Below are 18,029 nucleotides of genomic sequence, written 5' to 3'. Positions count from 1 at the left end.
AAAACAAGCCCCGCAGCATCCCCCAACCAAGAGCATCGCACCCCACCAAGCCCCCCAGAACAAGGAAGCAGGACGCATTTGCACCACACTGTCACCAACACAGACATTAGGCAAGAAAACAGCTGCAAACCTTCTGAGACACCACAGAGAAATGCCCCCCAAAAACAGCCTCTCTGAGAGGAAAGGAGGGAGGGAAAAGGGAACAGTGTGCCAGTCCAGGGAGGCAGCGCAGCCTACGCATCGTCACAGAGATGTGGGCACCCTCCCATCACCACACTGGTCACCAGAACCACCCTGCAACCTGCTGCTGTCACCTCCCTGCATTTGCCTCCTGCTGCCCCCTCCCCTGCCACCAGCCAGGCATCACTTACCAGGGGCTGCTGGCACCTCGGTTGCTTCGCCGGCCACGATGAGGGACTCGAGGATCCTGACGCGGAGCTCGGGGCTCGCCTCGGCGCTGCAGGGAGAAAGGGGAGCTGTGAGAGGGCAGCAGCTCAGCCAAACCAGCTTGGCTGCAGGCAGCCTCCTCGTGCCCTGTGGCCTGCATGGCAGAGGCACCTCACCTGGCTGCCGTGGGGCAGAAGAGCAGCTCCCCAAAGAACTCCCCGAGGAGCCGGGGCGAGAGGCAGCTCCGGCGGGTGCCCTGGCAGAGGCGGCTGAAGTGGTGGGTGAGCTGGTACAGGAGCAGTGCCTGGGGCTGGGGCAGGGCTGGGGGGGCCAGCAGGGCTCTGGCTCGCTGGCCACACTCCTCCAAGCCCGGAGTCTCTGCAGCAGAGAGGAAACAGGAGAAGTAAAGGTCAGTGGGGGAGGCTGGCACATCCCCTTGCCTCCTGGGGAGCCTGGTACCTGCCAGTGCACATGGCATGAGCTGTGGCAAGTCTCAACCCCCCACAGAGCCCCCCAAAATACCTGACCTCAGCCTTCCCCTACCAAAAAATGACTGTTTCTTTACAGCACACCTATTCCCACAGCCAGACTATGAGACTTATGGGTACCCCAGGCATGAAGAGGTGGTGTCCCGGGCATCTCAGCTGCCTCCCTCTGGAGGCTGCCAGCTCCATTTACCCACTCATGCCACCTCAGATCAGGTTGTGGGGTGACATGAGCACATTTTCCCCCTCTTAGCACAGTCAGTGAGGGAAGCACAGGAGGGCTAAGCTGTTCACCTAGCAAGGACTGCACCCAAACACCCCTCACTGCTGCTCCAGCAGAGGGGAACAGCAAAAGCCTTGCTGAGCCCTACCCTGCAAAGCCATTGATAAAGGCAGGGCAAAGCAAATAGGTGAAGCAGGCAGCACCTGCCAGACCTCCTGAATTTAAAGGCTCAGCCTTCCCCTGCAGAAAAACCAAAACAGGCTGGGAGGGAAAAGGCTTTTTAGGAGGGAAAAAAGCTGCACCTGGGCTGAGAGCTACAGGCAGAGTTGTAGTGCTGTAGCCCTCCCAGTGTGGCTGCTCTTGCCCCTTGAAACACAGCAGCAGGGAGGGCTGACTAGGGAGCAACTGCTGCTAGTGACACCTGAATTGCTCATGTTATTACAACTGGGTACCTAATGGTGTTGCACACCACGGAGATGCTGCCAGCACCCCTGTGGTGGGCACTCCAAGCAGCCCCACAGCCTCGCTGTGTCCCCACCAGCATCCTCCTGTGTCCCTGTGCCCTCTGGCAGCCTTGGCCAGGGCTCCCCAGTCTTGTGAGCTGTGAGCTCAGTGGCCTGAGCCTGCGGTCCTGCCCTGGGCATGAGAAACAGCCGCTCTCCAGCCACTCTCCATCCTTGCCTTGGCCCAGCCTTTCATCTGCAGGGCACGGGGAGGTCCTCGGGGCTGCTTGCTCTCAGCCCGGCTCAGCTGGGGCTCTGTGCACTGGGGCTGAGGCTTGGCTGCCATCCTCGGGGCTGGGGTGCACCAGAGACCTCAGAGGAGGTGCAGGATCCAGCGGGGATAGTGATGAGCTCTGTGTGTGTGCGCCCCTGCATCCACGGAGCTGTTCCCATGGGATGCTCAGCTTTGCCCCGGGCTTCCCTGACCTCAACCTGCTGCTTTTTGCACCTTTTTGCACCCAGGGGGAAGTGCCACAGCTGAAGGGGGAATCTGGGGATATTTTCTACCTCCTTTTGTAGGTGGTCAGCTCACAGGCTGGAGTGGGACAGGAGGAGCCTGCTGGCAGGGCAGGCAGCCAGAACACCAGCTCTGGCTCCTGAAACACTTGTCTTTTTCTGTATTTTTTTTTTCCAAAAGCATCAGAGAAACTCCCATCGGTTTTGTCTCAGTTCCTGCCCCCTCCCCCTCTCCCTCCCCTTCCTCCCGAAGCCGTTGTGCCAGGAGCAGAGCCCACTCCAGCACAGGCTTCGGGGAAAGGCGCTTCCCTTTGAAGTCGCTTAACGAGGCAACCCAGCTAATTGCTTCCTAATTGCATTTTTATCCTTGGAAAGGAGGCAGCCTTTGATTTCTCCTCTCTCTGAGAGGTGAGGGGAAGGCAGAGTCTGGTGCCCTGGGCCCCGGGGGTATTTCTCCTGGCTCTGTGTCTCTGCTCAGGGCAGGGAGTTAGAGGGTGTGAGTTATCCCTCATCTTCCCAGTGTGTCTCTTCTGCCTTGTTGGAGGCTAAAGAGCCTTCTTCCCACCAGGACACAGTAGGAAAAGGCCACGCTGGTCTGGCCATGGGTGATCTTCTGGTGCCTCTTAAGGCAGCCGAGAGCAGGATCTACCCAAGTGCTAATCTGGCTTAGGACAGGAAGGTGCACAGGGATGGCAGACACTGCAGCGACCTTTTGCTGCTGCAAAAGGGCAAACCCTGGCTTTGAAGGTGGTGAGGCACCCAGGTCCTATGTAAGATGGTGAGCAAAGGCTTGGCACGTGCCTGGTGATGGGCTGGTGATGCTGGGAAGGGCTGAGCAGCCCCGTGAGGACTCATTTCAAAGGGCTTTTGGTCCAGGCTGCCTGTTGGCATGGGCCAGGAACCCTGGTGACTTGACTATGAACCCTGCCCTGTTTCCTTGAATGAAAAAACCCCTCAAATAAAATCAAAACCTTGATGCTCTCATACATTTGACAAAGGCTGGAAAGCTTGCAGGGACCCAAAGGAACTTCCTAACGGCACTAAGCTGAAAAAACACAGAGTTCTCTATGCCCATATAAAGCCAAGAGTTAATGAGATTACAGTCAAAAATTCCCAGGCAGCAGAGCCAAAATAGCATAATGCTTTCTTCTTCAGCATCACCCAAGGCTGGCAGGCACTGGTCCCAGCAGGCAGCACCTCCTCCCCCCGGGCACTGAGAGGGCAGAGGGCTGTGCCATGGCCAGGGTGAAGCTGCTGCTTTCCTGCAGCATCTCCCTAAATCTGCCATGCTGCTTCAGGGCAGGGTGATGCTGCTGGTGGGCCTTCTTAGGATCAGCCTTATAGTGTAGCACTGGGCAGGGGATGGGGTCAGGAGCCACCCTGGAGATGCTGGAGAGCTTTCTAGGAGCTTCCCAAAGCTGCTGCAGCCCACCCGCACCCCCCTGGTCCTGGCACAGGGGAGCCCGGCTGTGCTTTACCTTGAGCCATGTGGATCAAGTCACTGTAGAGGGCTGTGGGGACCAGGGGTGATGGCAGCTCCTGGAGGTACCACTTCAGGGCCTCTGCCAGTGTCTGAGCATCGTACAGGTCCATGTCCACGGCCGAGGCATCTGCAGGGAGAGACCCGGCGGGAGCCCTTAGGCTGCAGCGCTGCTGCTCTGGCTCCTTGCAGCCCCACAGGCTTTCCCCTGGACCTGAGCTCCAGTTTCCCCACCCATGCCCCCATCCCACACGTGTGACAGCCTGTGATTTCACTGCCACCCACCTCCAGCAAATATTCCTGGCCCAGTTTCCACTGTGCCCAGAGCTCCATGTGCCCATGGAGAGTGAGAGGCGACATCTCTGCTTTGTGTGCACCTTATACCCAGCACGTGGGGCAGGGGCTCCCACTGCAGGGTAGCACCCAAGGGATGGGGCTTGGGACCCTCTGGCCATCAGGCACCATGTGCCAACTCCATCTCTGGAGGAACTACTTGGCAAAATGCATCTGTAGGACAGAGTTATGACCCCCAGGCATCAGTACTCCCAGCCTCAAAAGGGGAAGGTGGTGAAGGATGCTCCAGGGACCAGGGCAAAGCAGCCAGGGGAGCCTGAGCCCACCCAGCTTGGGCTCAGGACATGGGTAGTGCTCCGAGCAGACAAGTCCCACGGTCCAGCAGAAGCCAAAGGATGGGTTGTGTCTGTCTGAGCCCTGCAGGGCCGTTGCTTCACCAGGGTCCAGGGGGAAGAGCCCTTACAGCATCCTTTGGTATTTGGTGTTTGTCTTGGAGGTCTCTCAGGCCAGCTGGGCCAGGAGGTGGCTGCTGGGAGAGTGATGGTCCCTTTTGCAAAGACTTGGAGGTTTCAAAATCTGCCTTTGATTCAAACTGGAGCCAAAGGCAATGTTTTGAAATTCTGCTTGCAGGAGAAATCTTGGGCAGGGTGGGGGTGATAAAAACAACCCCTCAAGGTATTTGGGGTCCTTTGAAGTGGCTTGTTTGTAGAAATGGAATTTCTCACTTCTTCTAAACCAGAATATTGGGGGAAGAAACCCCAGCAGACTTTGCAGTTTCTTAAAGATGACACGTCAGGCCCCAAATAGCCAGTGTGTTGTGATTGAGAAGAAGGTGGTAGGTTTATCTTGCTCTAAGAAAGCATCTTTTCCTTCCCTTCTGTATGTCTTTACCCCCAAATGCAGCTTTACTGAAATCAATGCCATTCTGGGAGATGCTCCATCTCCCAGCCCAGCATTTCCCAGCAGAAAACACCTTGAGCCTCCAACCATCCCAGCTGGGCATGTGTGGCTTTGCTCCCTTCTGGGGCAATTAAACCCAAAAGAGTGGAGAAAATCTACTGCCTAGGGCAAGGCTTTAGAGGTGATGGGATGGTGACCAGCTCCCTGACTGGTTTTGGGCACCTTGACCTTGGTCTCCTCTCCTTGGGGCATCCCAGCCCGGGAGCCTGCCCGCCTGCCCCTCCGCCTGCTAGGGGACAAGAAGCCATGGCAGGTCCCTTATGGCCAGTGCTTGCCATTTGGCTCAGAGATCTGAGAGAAAACAGATTGGCCAATGCCTGAAGTGAAGCCTTTAACCCAGCCATTGGAGACACTACCTCATCTTCAGGAGCTGCGCCGGGGCAGCGTGGGGACAGCCGGGAGAGCTGCCACGGCGCCAGGGCAGGCAGCCGGCCAGCGTGCCCAAACATCAGCTGGGGCAAAGGTGGCTGCTGCCTTTTGGGCACCCCCTGACCTCACAGCATCACCCCATGGCCCACCCAGCCACTGCCAGCCCCAAGGAGGGCAGAGCTGTGCCACCTCTCACCTGCGGCACCCTGGCCCCACTGATGCTCTCACCTCCCAGACACACTTTTGGACCAGCTGGCCAAAAGGATTCTTTCTACCAGTGTTTGTGGGGGGATGACAGCCAGTTTCCCATTTTTGCTACCATTTCCCCTGGAGAAGCACTGTCAGATTGGCTCCAGCCAGGCAGCGGGAGGAGAGTAAGGTCAGGGATCCCACGAGGTGCTCCAACCCTGGCTTGGGCTGAAACCCCAGTGTGTGGCTAAAAGTCAGGAATGCAGCTGGGAGACCTCAGAGTCTCATTGCTTGGGCAAGTGACTGCATTGCAGAGAGCTGCTCTCACCAATGGGATGCACCAGGCAAACCCCAACCCCCTTCTCACTGGGGATGAGCCTGGCTGCTCTCCCTTGCCTGCCACAGAGGGACCTGTCCCTCGCCTTAAGGATGCTGGCACAGACTGGGGAGAGCAGCCCCGAGCTGTTTCTGCACAGGGAAGGGGCTGCTGCTGGGCTCTGGCCCCAGGTGACCAGCCCAGGGCTCCACTGCGGCCTAATTAGCTCGTCTGCTTCGTTAGGCATAGGCTTGGGGGGGTGTTCAAAGGGAAGGCTGGGCTTGTTTCAAAGCCAGGCTCAAAAACATCTTTATACCCACAGAGAGGTGGGGAGACCAGGGGGATTTACTGCCTGCTAACAGGGACTGGTTGCTGATGGCACCATTTTCCTCAGCATGTTGGCTAGAAATAGCTATTAGCCCGTTGCTCACATCCTCCTGGAGATGCAGTAGCATCCTCCTGGCCCAGCTCCTTTCCCTGGAGCTGCTGTTCCCCAGCACCAGCTGCACCCCAGCAACTCACAGAAGCTGGGAAAGGGTTAACCCTGGAGCCTTCCCAGGCAATTACCACCGGCCTGACCCCAGGGATGCTGCTCTCTTCTTATCAGAGGGAGATGATAACCAGCAATAAGAAGTTAATGATGCTGCAGGATGAGTCAATGCTCTCCCGCTGCTCTCCAGATGTTCCCGTCCCTTCCCCAGGGGAGCGATGGAGGGATTCCATCTGCCTGTCACACATAGAAGGAAAACACCCCAAAACCCCAGCCTCAACCCCAAAGCAACCCTCTCCAGCACACAACCCGCCTGCTGACTCGCCAGCACAGCGAGTGAGCGGGCAGGGACCAGCAGAGGGATGAAAGATGGGGGATGAAAAGCAGGAATAAGCGTGGAGCTGGGGAAGGGTTACATGGGATGAGCACCGGCCCAGAGGGAAAGCAACGGGTGCTCCCAGCCTCCTCCCAGCGTGCTGCCAGAGCCCACGTCCCGGCAGAGGGGTGCCGGGGCTCTGGGCTGAGCCAGGCAGGGCAGGACGCGCCGGCACCTCTCCCGGCAGCCGCAGCCAGACGGAGCTCGGGGAGGGATGGGGGGGGATGCGCTGAGTAAGCGCGGAGTTTCGGTAAACGCGGAGGATGTTTAGCCAAGAGGTGGAGAGAAGGAGGGGAGGGGAAGGAGGGCTTTGGGCGGGTGCCGGTGAGCGGCTGCCCGCTGCAGGTGGCCAGAGGTGAGCCTGCGCCCCTGGGGCCGGGGATGCTGCCTGCGCAAGCACCTGCACATCCCCCCGAGCCGGCCGGGCGGTTGAGCCTCCCGTGCATCCCGCGCTGGGGGTTTCCTGGGGAACTGCACCGAATCTGGGACTATTTCCCCAAGGTTTGATTCTGCACCTCTCAGCCAGTCGGCTGGTACCTTGTGCCTGGGGGTTGGTAGCTGCTGGGACACCCCCTGCCCTTACTCAGGAGCTCCTGGCAGCCTCAAACACCCTCCCTCAGCCGCGTCTCACCTCAGCATACCCCTGCCTTGCCCTCTGACACCCCTTTTCAAGGGTACCCCGTCACACTGCCTCGCCTTGCCCCACCTCAGGCCGTTTCCCCAGCAGCTAGGGGAGGGGATGGCGAAAGCTCACCCCCAGTCCGGCCCCGTGGGTCTGGCAGGGATGTCTGCACCGCTGCCATCTATTTACCCTTCTTTCGTCACCACCAAATATAAGAGCTGAGCTCATGCCTGTCGCCAGGCTCTGATGACACACGGGTTATTTCTACTGCAGGTATAAATAAAAAGCAGCGCGGCAGGCACCGGGGCGCCCGGGCTTCGGGAGCGAAGGCGTTGAGGGCTGGTTAATAGCTTGGCCAGGGGAAACCAGAGCCCTCGGGAGCCTCCAAACCTCCTCAGGCATCTCAGGGATGAGGATGGGGATGCGCTGCCTCCCTGGGCATCCGCGTCTCAACGATGAGGGGAACGGCGTGAGGTCCCCTGGGCTGCCCTCCCCTCCAGCTCAGCCCTTTCTGCCCAGCAGCAGCTCCTGGCAGCCCCAGCGAAGCCCCCAGGGCCCACGACCAGCGCTCGGTTAATCCCCAGCGAGCCCTGACCCAATTGCGGGGCGTGTGAGCGTGTCTCCAGGCAGAGCGGGCGAGATGACAGCGAGCAGGACGGCAGCGCAGCCGCGGCACGCCTGGAGACACCGGCTCCAATCCCGCACCCCGAGGCTCAGGCAGCCTCTGCCCGGCCCTGACAACAGCACGGGCATTTCCCACGGCTGCTCCTGCAGCTGGGGAAGGGTCTCGGTGTTCCCATCTGCAGCTGGATGCCAGAGCTCAGACCGGGGCACGGCTTGTCCAAAATGTGGGAAGTTTCTGTGCTTTGCCAGTGTCCTGGATGAGATCAGCCCCCTCTGAGCCATCTGGGGCACAGGTTGGCCAAAATGGGGGAAGTTTCTGTGCTTTGTCAGAAACGGAGGGAGCCCTGGGGTGAGGGGTCCTGCAGAGTCTTTATGCCACATTCCTAACAAGGAAGGAGGGTGCAGCCCATCCCTACCCAGTGGTGGCAAAGCACTGCCCAGCCACTCCACACAGGACTTTACAGCCATCCCTGTGACAAGCCTCCCTCAGCTCCAAAGGGCTCTAGCACCCATCAGTTTCCAGGTTCAGCAGCAGCTGAGAGGAGAAGGCTGTATGGAGTGAGAGGGCATCACTGCCAGGCACTGGAGGGGCTCACACTGGTGAGGCTGAACCTCAAATACTGTGTTCAGTTTTGAGCCCCTCACTACAAGAAGGTCATTGAGGTGTTGGAGTGTGTCCAGAGATGGGCAACAGAGCTGGGGAAGGGTCTGCAGCACAAGTCTGATAAAGAGCGGCTGAAGGAGCTGGGGGTATTCAGCCTGGAGAAGAGGAGGCTGAGGGCAGACGTGAGCACTCTCTACAGCTACCTAAAGGAGGTTGTAGTGAGGTGGGGGTCAGTCTCTTCTCCCCAGTAATGAACAACAGGACAAGAGGAAATGGCCTCAAGTTGCACCAGGGGAGGTTTAGATTGGAGATAAGAACTTCTTCCCTGAGAGGGTTGTCAGACACTGTCCCAGGCTGCCCATGGAGGTGGTGGAGTCCCCAGCCCTGGAGGTATTGCAAAGACACACATCTGAGGTGCTGAGGGCCATGGATTAGTGATGGGCTTGGCAGTGTGAGGGCAGTGGTTGAACTCCATGACCTTAAAGGTCTTTTCCAACTGAGATGAATCTATGATTCTCTTACACAGCTCTCCCTCACAAGCACCGGGGACTTTGCAGGTGATTTGCATCAGCCCCTGTGCTCCAAACAGCCCCTCAGCCTCACACAGGGGACAGCAGGAGTGCTGGGAGCTGGGACTCCTTGGGGTCAGCATGTGGCCCCTGGCTTCTATAAGCACAGAGATGTCCCCAGGCCATGCAGCAGCTTCACACCTGGGGGCAGCCGGGGTGAGTCCTGCACCCTGCCATTGCCATTTAAAGCTCTACTTTCTTCTTTCCCTGCCCATAGCTCCTTCCCTGTGGCTGCAGTGGGGCTCCCGGATGGCTCATCACCCACTGTCCTCCCAGGCCCCTGGGCCTTTTCTTTATGTCCCTTTTTGGTGCTGACTCTCACTCCAGTGCTCAGTGGTGTCACACGGCCCCTGCTCGCCTCTCAGGGTGTAAGGGTCTGAATGAAACACCAAGTGTCCTAAAACAACTCTCCTCTGGAGCCAGGGTAAGCAGGCTGTGAGCCCAACCACCCTTCCCTCTGTGCGTCACCTGCCAGCCCCAGGGGCATCAGAGTCACTTGGCTCACGGTTCAATATTGAAACAGCAACTTCAACTCAGGGGCCGCCCTCTCAGGTTAGAACCCCCAGGGTAAGGGCTCTGAAAGGGATGGGGAAAGGATTTGATCAGCATGACTCAGATGGGTGCCTGCACTGCCCAGCCTCAGGGACACAATGCTTGTGGCCTCCCTGGCATAGCCAGCACCACTCTAACCTGCACAGCTCCTTGTCCTCAGAGAAACCTTCTCCTTCTCCTCCCCACCACGAATTCAGATGCTCTTTCAGTGTAGAACATTCTGTTTTCTCCAATACATTAAGATTTGAGGGTTAGAAAACCAATAGACAACTTCTGCAGCCCTTACTCCTCTTTCCTTGCACTCTCTAGAAGTTTTCCTGCCACGAGTGCCAAACACCAGCGGGATCTGTGTATTCAAAGGAAGGCCCACCAGTGCCAAACATCAGTATGATTTGAGTATTCAAAAGGAAGATGAAACCCCCGGTGGGAACCTGCTTTTCCCCCAAGCCAAGACACAGTTCAGTTGAAGCCTCTAGCAGCCTGGGCTCTGATTTCTCCCCATTGTCCAAGATGGAGCTTGGTTTTTGGAGGCAGGCTGCTGGCAGAGATGTGATGCTGTAGGGGTGGACCATTGGGAGTACAGGAGGAAAGGAAAGGTGACCCTCACACACAGGGCATACAAACTCCCCCTTTTTTTTGGCAGGGATGTTTTGCTCCACCAAATGCAGTGAAAGAGCCTGTATGGGGGCCGAAGCAGAGATGCTCTTCTGCCCTCCCCAGGCTGGTTTGGGCTCCAGCAGGGCCCTGAGGAAGCTGGGTCTATGCAGGAAGCTGTGTGGGGAGCAGACTGCCAAGCCTGGGCTCTGCTAGCATGCATTGCCCCTGGCAGGAATGTCATCCCCGTCCTGTTTGCAGAGCATCCCTCTGGCAGGGCTGAGCATCAGCCACTTCACCTGAGAGACAGCAAATGCACAACATATCCTACACCCCCAGCCAGCTCTGTGGAGCTCTGGCTTTGCCTAGCTCAGTGTTGCTGGGCACACAGGGCAGCCCCCTGAGTTGCCAAATGAAAGAGGTTATTTAAGTCTTAGAGGAAATGGGGGGCTCAAGGAGCATCAGGTCACTCATGGCTGTTGGAGGTTTTTTGGGGCTTTCAAATGGTTTGAAAACCATGATGGCATTTCCCTGCTGAGGGCTGGGTCCTGCAGTGGGAGATGAAAACCTGGATGGAGCCAGGAGTTGCTCAGATCTGCAGCCCAGGCTCTGCCAAAGACAGTTGAATTTGCCCCTGGGCTGGGGGAGCGACCTGAGGCTGGGCAGGATTTGGGTAATGACCACTGCAGTGCTGCCAGGGAGCCCTGTGCCTGCACTGGCAACTCGGAACCCCTGTGTGCTCAGAAAGCAAAGCATCCTTCTCACGCTGCTGTCTCTGCCCTGTCCAGGCTGGGCACCAGTGCCCAGGATAGCCGGGGCTACAGGGACTCATCACCAGCTGCCTTCACCCCCTCAGATGGGAAATCTGGGCTGCGAAACAAGGCTGTGCAAAAGAGCACCCCATCGCTCCTGCCCTTCTCAGACTGCAGCAAAGGCTTCCTCAAGGGCAGAAGAGCCGGGTGGTTGAGTGCCCCATGCCCCCTATCATCCCTGGGGAAGCGGAGCCCTCCTCGGGCAGAGAGCACAGAGCAGCCTTAAGCTTCCCAGCACCTCCTGCATCTCTCAGCAACTCCTCTCCCGCATCCCCCAGCACCATCTCTCCCGCATCCTTCCCCCAGCAACATCTCTCCTGCATCCCTTCCCTCTCCGCAGCCCGTCACCCGCCCGGCGGGGACTCGGCTCCCGGTGCGCGGGGGAAGCGATGAGGTCATGTTGCCGAATATAGCGATTTCATCACAGCCCTTTCTCCCCAGCAACACGGCCCGGCTGCCGCCGGCTCCCGGCGCTGGCACAGCCGCCGCCGCCCCCCGCTCCGCCCCCGCCGTGCCGCAGCTCCGGGATGCCGAGCCCCACGGCGGCGGGGGGCACAGCCGGGGGGACACAGCCGGGGCCGGGGGGACACAGCCGGGGCCGGGGGGACACAGCCGGGGCCGGGGGGGACACAGCCGGGCCGTGCCTGGTGCCACAGTGCCGCCCTCTGGGCACCGCGGCCGGGAGGATGGAGATGCTCGGCTCACCCCCGGCTCCCGGTCAGAGCTGCACGCTGGCTCCATCACCCCCCCAACGCCCCTGTGCCATCCCAGCCGCGAACTGGGCAACGGGGTGGAGGGGAGATGGTTTTTCCCTCCCCCTCGCCGCTGCTCATGCTTCACTAGTCCTGCAAAACTCTTCCCATTTTCCTAAAATATATGAGCTTTTCCTTCACATTTTCCCCAATCACACCCACAAGAGGCTTTTTCCCCTTGCCCCATTCCTCAGATCTAAAGGTTTGCTAAACAAAATGGGGCTTTTGCCTAAAATAAACCGAATAAAATAGGTCTTCTAGCGAGGTGCCCCAGCCCCACACCTGCATCCCCCTTGGCAGCATCACACTGTCTGAGGGCACTGGGGGTCTCACACACAGGCAGGGCCTTACAGAGCTGTAGTCAGGGCCATAAAGAGGTCAGAGGCAGTGGCTCATCCCCACTGTGCCAGGCTCACCTGGCAGCATCACCTCCCCCACCACCCCCTGCCCAGGGACACGGGCACTTACCTGCCAGCAGAGCCTGCTTCAGCTCAGCATCCCCCAGCACGCCAGGGCTGGCCCTGCACAGCACCTCGCTGTCAAGACCTGGGGAGCAACCAGGAGAGAAGGCTCAGTCCTGAGCCCCAAATCCCTCCTCCAGTGCCATGGAAGGAGGCAGGGACTGAAATCAGCAGCTTCCCTCACCCTGCCCAGGCGTTGGGGAGAGCTCTGGCTCTGATGATGCTCTCGGGGCATCTCTGGCCACACGCACCCTGCAGACGGGTGCCCTGGGTGCCCATACCTTGTTTTTCCAGTGCCTCGAGGAGCCTGGTGACAGTCAGCAGCGCCTGCTCAGGGAGAGGGGGGTGCTCAGGGAGCTCAGCCTGCCCAGGAAGCCCTGTGGTAGAAAGACAGGGAGAAGGGGCTTGAAAATTCCTGCCTGAAGGAATTCCAGCCTCTTTCCTTGGCTGCCCCAGGACAGAATCAAGCTGTTGCTTTGGCACAGCCACAACCAACACTTGTCCAGTTTTGGAGAACTTCTCCCTCATTTTATTCCCTCTTTGTAATAAGAGTCAAGGAGCCACTTGGTGAGATGCAAAGAGATGCCCAGGCACGTGTTCTGCCCACGCAGAGCATCCCACCCTGAGCCTGGAGCTCCTTTAGGCCAAAACCCCTTTCCCACTTCTCCTTCACTCATCACCCACAGCCCTCTGCAGCACCAGGCAGGAGCTGGGGGGCCAGATCCATACCTGACATGGACATAGGTCTCTGCAGCTCTCACCCACTTGAATTCTCTGATGTTCTACACTAAGGTTGAGAACAGGCCCAGAGAGGGCTCAGCCATCTCTTTGGCTGACGCAGACCTGCACCAGCCCTCGAGGAGCCCTTCAGCCAACCATGGGCCAGGCTTCCCACGGCACAAATCCCCAACTGCTGCTGCCTCCTAGGTTTTATACAAAATAAATCTTATCCCAGACACTGCCAGAGAGCAGCAACTCCCCTGGCAGGGCTGAAAGAACCTCTTCTTACCTCAGGACATGCTCCATCTATCCATTCATCCCTCCTCCCTCCTCAACCTATGTGGGTTATACCTGACAGATCCTGACAGCATTGCAATTCTCTCCCCACAATCTTTCATTAGTGGCTTTGAATCCCCCCAGGAAGGCCTTGGGCAGTGACAGGGGACAATCAGGGGCTGCAGCACACCAGAGCTGCGTGCAACTGCCGGGATGCAGATGGCATCTGGAAAAGCTGCTGTGTCAAGAGGTCTCCTGCCTGGTTTATGTGGTGAGAGGACCCATCCTGGTGGAAATATTACTTTCAAAAAATGATAGCAAATTAAATAACCTCTGAGTGTGGCATACCCCAGCCCAGCCAGCTCCAGCCTTCATTCTATCTTTGGTTTTTGCTGCCTGGCAGAAGACAGAGAACTCGTGTGTGAAGCCATTAAACCCATCATGGTTTTAAAGGAATGGAAAAAGAACAAAAAAACCCCCAGAAAAATCTGTGGACAAGACCATGACCTGGCACCAGGGTCCCCTGCCCTGCCTGGTGAGGTTGTGTCCACACAAGGCAGGAACAGGAAAGATTTCAGGGTTTAAAGCAAAGCAGGAGGTTGGGAGCCTCTAGAAAATGTTCCCACCACATGGGTGGGTTTTGAATTTGGGAAAACTGGGTTTTGGCTTCCAAGGTGATGGTTTGGGATAAGGCAATGATGGCAAAAAAATTATAACCCACTGTTTCTCCTTGCTGGAAGCAGCAGGAATAGCCTCAAGGTTGGAGCTTTAGCCCATCCTCTTCCCTCAGGCTGCACCCCAGCATCCTGACTCACTGCTTGGCTCTGGCCCCGGAGGAAGCAGAGCCAATGCTTCGCAGCAGTGATGCCACCCAGGGCAACCAGGCAGGGGCAAAACAGCCACCAAACTCCTGGGAAGTCCCCCTGGGACTCAGATTCACTGCAGAAGCATTGCTTTGGTTTGTTTAAATACTAACCTAAAAGAGACCATTGCTCCCTGCAGAGCCAGCCCTGGCTCTGAGCATGCCTGGGAAATGTATCCTCTCTCCTACCCAGGGTTTCCCCCAGGGCTTCACCATGCTCAAGTTGCCCCGAGTGCCCAGCCAGCAGTGGGGCTCAGTGGGCACTGAGGACACACGGAGCAGTAAGCCACTGCTGCGGAAAAATAAGCATCCAAGATGGCCAAACCAAATGTCCCTCAAAACCTCCACCTAGGAATGGAAATAGTGCAGGGTGAGTTTTCCAAATAATAGTAAAAAAATATATAGTCCCTTCTCCTCCAAGACTGTGATGGAGATTTTTACTCAAAGGGAAACCCCACCAGTCAGGAGGTTTGGGTTGAAACCAGCATAAAATGGCACATGCTGCTCTGCTGCTGCAGAAAGATGCGGTCATGTGCCACGAGTGTCCCCTGCTGAGGGGACCTCCTCCAGCTGCACACCCTGGCATTGCCCCTGCAAAGTCACCCGTGGAGTGGCACCCCAGGGCACAGCACCTAACGACTCCCCGGACCGAGGGGCTGGACACTGAGCCATCGGCCAGAGCTTGTCCTGCAGACAGCAGCACCCTCTCCAGCCTGGCTGTGCTTGCTGCTGGGGACGTGCCTTCATCTGTGGGGCATTGCCATGTCCCTGGCACTTGTGGGCAGGGGTCCCTGGGCACGTCTCCCAGCCCCTCTGAGAAGAGACCCCCCCCTGCGTGGGGCAGGTGTGTGAGGCCATGGTGATGGGCAGCAAGGGCAGAAGCAAGAAGGTGGCTTCACACTTTTCCCTGGTGAAGTGGGCTGAAGCATCCTTGGGTCTGGCTCTTGTCTGACCAGAGTTGTACACACTACAGCACTGAGTTTGCTAGAGCTCAGTCCTGCCATGCTCAGCCCAGTGGCCAGGTGGTCCCCACCTCTTTAACCACGGTGACAAGGGGACCTTGAACCTTATTAGGAGGGAGATGGATTTCTCATCAGTGGGTGTCCCTCTAAACCCAGCACTAAGGTACCTCCAGTGCCTACCCAGTCCAGAAGGAAAACGGCCTCTCCAGTTGCACCCAGTCCCAAGCTGGGTGAGGAGGGTGCCCAAGGCACTGGGTCAGCAGCCAGGCAGGTTTTGGGCAGCCATGGCTAAGGGCACTGCAGCTCCCACAGCCGCTGGCCCACACGGACAGACACTTCTCCATCACATCCTTGAGAAGAGGAGCACCAGGGCTTTGGCCTGGGTCACTGGCTCATGCCTGGCTGGAACGGGGGGTTCTTACTTTGCTGGGGTTTTTTTTAGCTTGGGTACATTATGCAACTGCTGAGAAACCCCTCCCAGCCCCAACACACTTGGCCACGGGGAGTGGTGAGAGCAGAGGCGGCTGCATGAGCTCGGCAGATCCCAGTAGAGAAATGGGTCGAGGCCCCCCGTGTCAGGAAGGACCCTGCCAAATACCCTCCCCCCAGCACCGTGCTGCAGCCCCTGGGCACAAAGAAGCCTCCTCCCCAGAGACCAACCCCATCACCTGCCATGATCATCCCTTGTCCCACCTTGCACAAAGTGACAGTGAGCCCAGGAGCTGGCTGGGGGCCAGCACTCACCTGGGCACTGAGAGCAGACACAACTGGGTGCCGCAGTGGTGGGGAGAAGAGCAGTTGGGGAACAAAGGTCCCCGGGGAGCACTGTGCAGCTTTCTGCTCCTCCCTAGGTGGGTCAAAGGACTCCTGTGTCTTCTCCTGAGCTCCCACGGCCATGGACCCCCTCTCACAGCCCACACCAGCACAGTCAGCCAAGGATGCCGTAGAGGAGCGATCCCTGCAGTGTGTTTGCCTGGAGGGGAGCAGTATCCTGGGCACCCCCTGCCTCTCCCACACTGCCTCCATGCACCGGGGCAGATAATTCCCGGGGCAGCTCCTTCTCATGGGGTCGGATCCCCATCCCAAAGACCGAGTCATCCCAAATGCAAGCATCCACCCGGGCTCCACGCCGCCCTTGCCATCTTGCAGGGCTCACCCCCCCCGAGCTCCCACCTTCCCAGCACTCACCCCGGGCTGTGGGGGTCCCGGCGGGCGGTGGGGGCACGGGCCGTGGCCTGGCCTTGGTGCCGGCGCTGCCGATCCGTACAGGACCCAGGTACTCCACGTAGGTGCCGGGGAAGTTGCCACGCTCCTTGGTGCGCTCGTTGAGGCCGTGGAGCCAACCCTGAGGGCTGCGCTCGTCCCCCTCCTTGTAGTCGCCGGCCCTGCTGACCGTCAGCACATCCCCGGGGCACAGAGCCAGCTCCTCCTCCCGGGCCTTCTGGTACTCGTACAGAGCCCGGTACTGCAGCCCGTCCGAGGAGCCCATGGCCGTGGCTCACGCTGCCCACACGCAGCCGGGCATCGGGGCCCGGGATGCCCGCTCCTGGCAGCGGGGGGGAGCGCTCCTGGCAGCGGGGGGGCAGCGCTCCTGGCAGCGGGGGGGGAGCGCTCCTTGCACCGCTCAACCACGAGGAAAAGCTCAGCCTTGGAAAAACCTCCACCTTGGAGAGTGGTGCCTAATCCCTCCGGCCCCCAGAATCGCTGTAGAGCCACGCAGGGTTGGCTCAGGTGTGGGCAGGGAGGCTTTTCATCGCCAGGGCAAACGGGAGCGGATGAGGCTGGTTGGGGCGCTGGGCACAAACGCGCCGTCCTCTTCCCAGCCGGCTCTCATCCGCGCTGAGGGGCTTCCTTTCTCTGCCGGAGGGAAAGGCGGCGTGTTAGTGACCAAAGTGCTGTCTTGAGCCCAATTCCTGTGCCCTGGCCCCCATCCCACCCCCCCGGCAGCGGGGAGAGCCCAGCGGCTCCTCGGCTCCCGCTTCCCAGGGAGCTCCCGCCGGCACCGCTCGGCCGCTGCACGCAAGGAAAGTACCGGCAAGAGTCTGGAAAGTAGGGCAAGAGATCACACCACGGGCTTTTAAAATAGACATATGTGCTGAGAAACCTCCTGCCTGCACGCAAGTCCCCTCCGGCAGCTCCCGCCTGGCAGCGCTGCACGGAGCTGCCGGATGAAGACCATTTTCAGAGGGGTTTTTTCTGGGGGGGGGAGGGAAGGTTTTTGGTGCATTTTAAAAGATTCCTCTGAGAGTGACATCTTCCCCGGGGAGGAGAAAAGGCTGTGCTGCTTCCAACCCGCTGCCCCCCGGCTTCCTGCAGGACCCCGCGGAGGAAAGATGATGGATGGATGGATGGATGGAGGGATGATAAACAGCATCCCAAACCCCTTCCGTTGCCCCCTTCAGCCTTACCGGGCGCGGCTGCTTCTCCCGGCGGGAGCGGAGAACGGGAGCGGAGAACGGGAATGGAGCCGGACCGGCCCCACCGAGCCGAGCCGAGCTCCGGCGGTGATGTCAGCATCCCTCCTCCTCCTCCTCCCCTCCTCGGGCGGCCTCCCCCGCCGCGTTGCAGTGGGGGGGCCGCCCGGCTACCGGGGAGAAGGGAACTGTCAGAGCAGGTGGATGATTTCATCTCTAGATGCAGCAGCTCTGCTCCAAAATTGCTTTCTCTATCGGCTGGGGAACTACAGATGCGGGGCGGGGGTTGGTGGTGGCAGCGTCTCCATCCATCCTCTAAAGGGCAGAGAAGGACCTGCACCCCATGGACACCCCCCACCCAGTCTCCATTACTCTGGGGCATTGATGAGCTGTCCCAGTATTTGGTTGAGGCACAGGGAGGTTGATGTGATGCTCCCAGGGGTGCAGAGGCTTGGGGTTTGGGTTTTGGTTTTGTTGTGGGTTGGTTTTTGTTTGTCTTTATCTTCTAAAAATCCTTGCTTCTCACCCTGACTTCTCTGAACTGGCACTTGCCCTTTGTATTCTCTGCAGGTTGGGCATCCTAAAAATAGATGGTACCCAAAAGAAGGGCTTGGGGAAATACATGCTGGCTGAATCTGAGCCCGTGCTGGAGCAGTGCAAGGGTGGCATGAGGTCAC

The 18,029-nt window shown here is 58.7% G+C and overlaps 1 protein-coding gene across 1 annotated transcript in view; it reads right to left on the bottom strand.

Annotated features, from left to right (window-relative positions):
• Positions 1-16,427, bottom strand: part of PIK3R3 (phosphoinositide-3-kinase regulatory subunit 3) — a 74,551-nt gene extending 58,124 nt beyond the window's left edge. The window contains exons 1-6 of the mRNA XM_062003293.1: positions 16,112-16,427; positions 12,400-12,495; positions 12,126-12,203; positions 3,533-3,664; positions 564-765; positions 372-457 (exon numbers count right to left, since the gene is read on the bottom strand). Coding sequence (XP_061859277.1) covers positions 372-457; positions 564-765; positions 3,533-3,664; positions 12,126-12,203; positions 12,400-12,495; positions 16,112-16,427 — 910 coding nt within the window. The remainder of the gene's footprint in view (positions 1-371; positions 458-563; positions 766-3,532; positions 3,665-12,125; positions 12,204-12,399; positions 12,496-16,111) is intronic.
• Between the last annotated feature and the right edge of the window lie 1,602 nt (positions 16,428-18,029).

The sequence above is a fragment of the Colius striatus genome, chromosome 10 (assembly GCF_028858725.1).
Source record: "Colius striatus isolate bColStr4 chromosome 10, bColStr4.1.hap1, whole genome shotgun sequence".
NCBI classification, from domain to species: Eukaryota; Metazoa; Chordata; class Aves; order Coliiformes; family Coliidae; genus Colius; species Colius striatus.
This window is presented reverse-complemented; position numbering and strand designations above follow the sequence as displayed.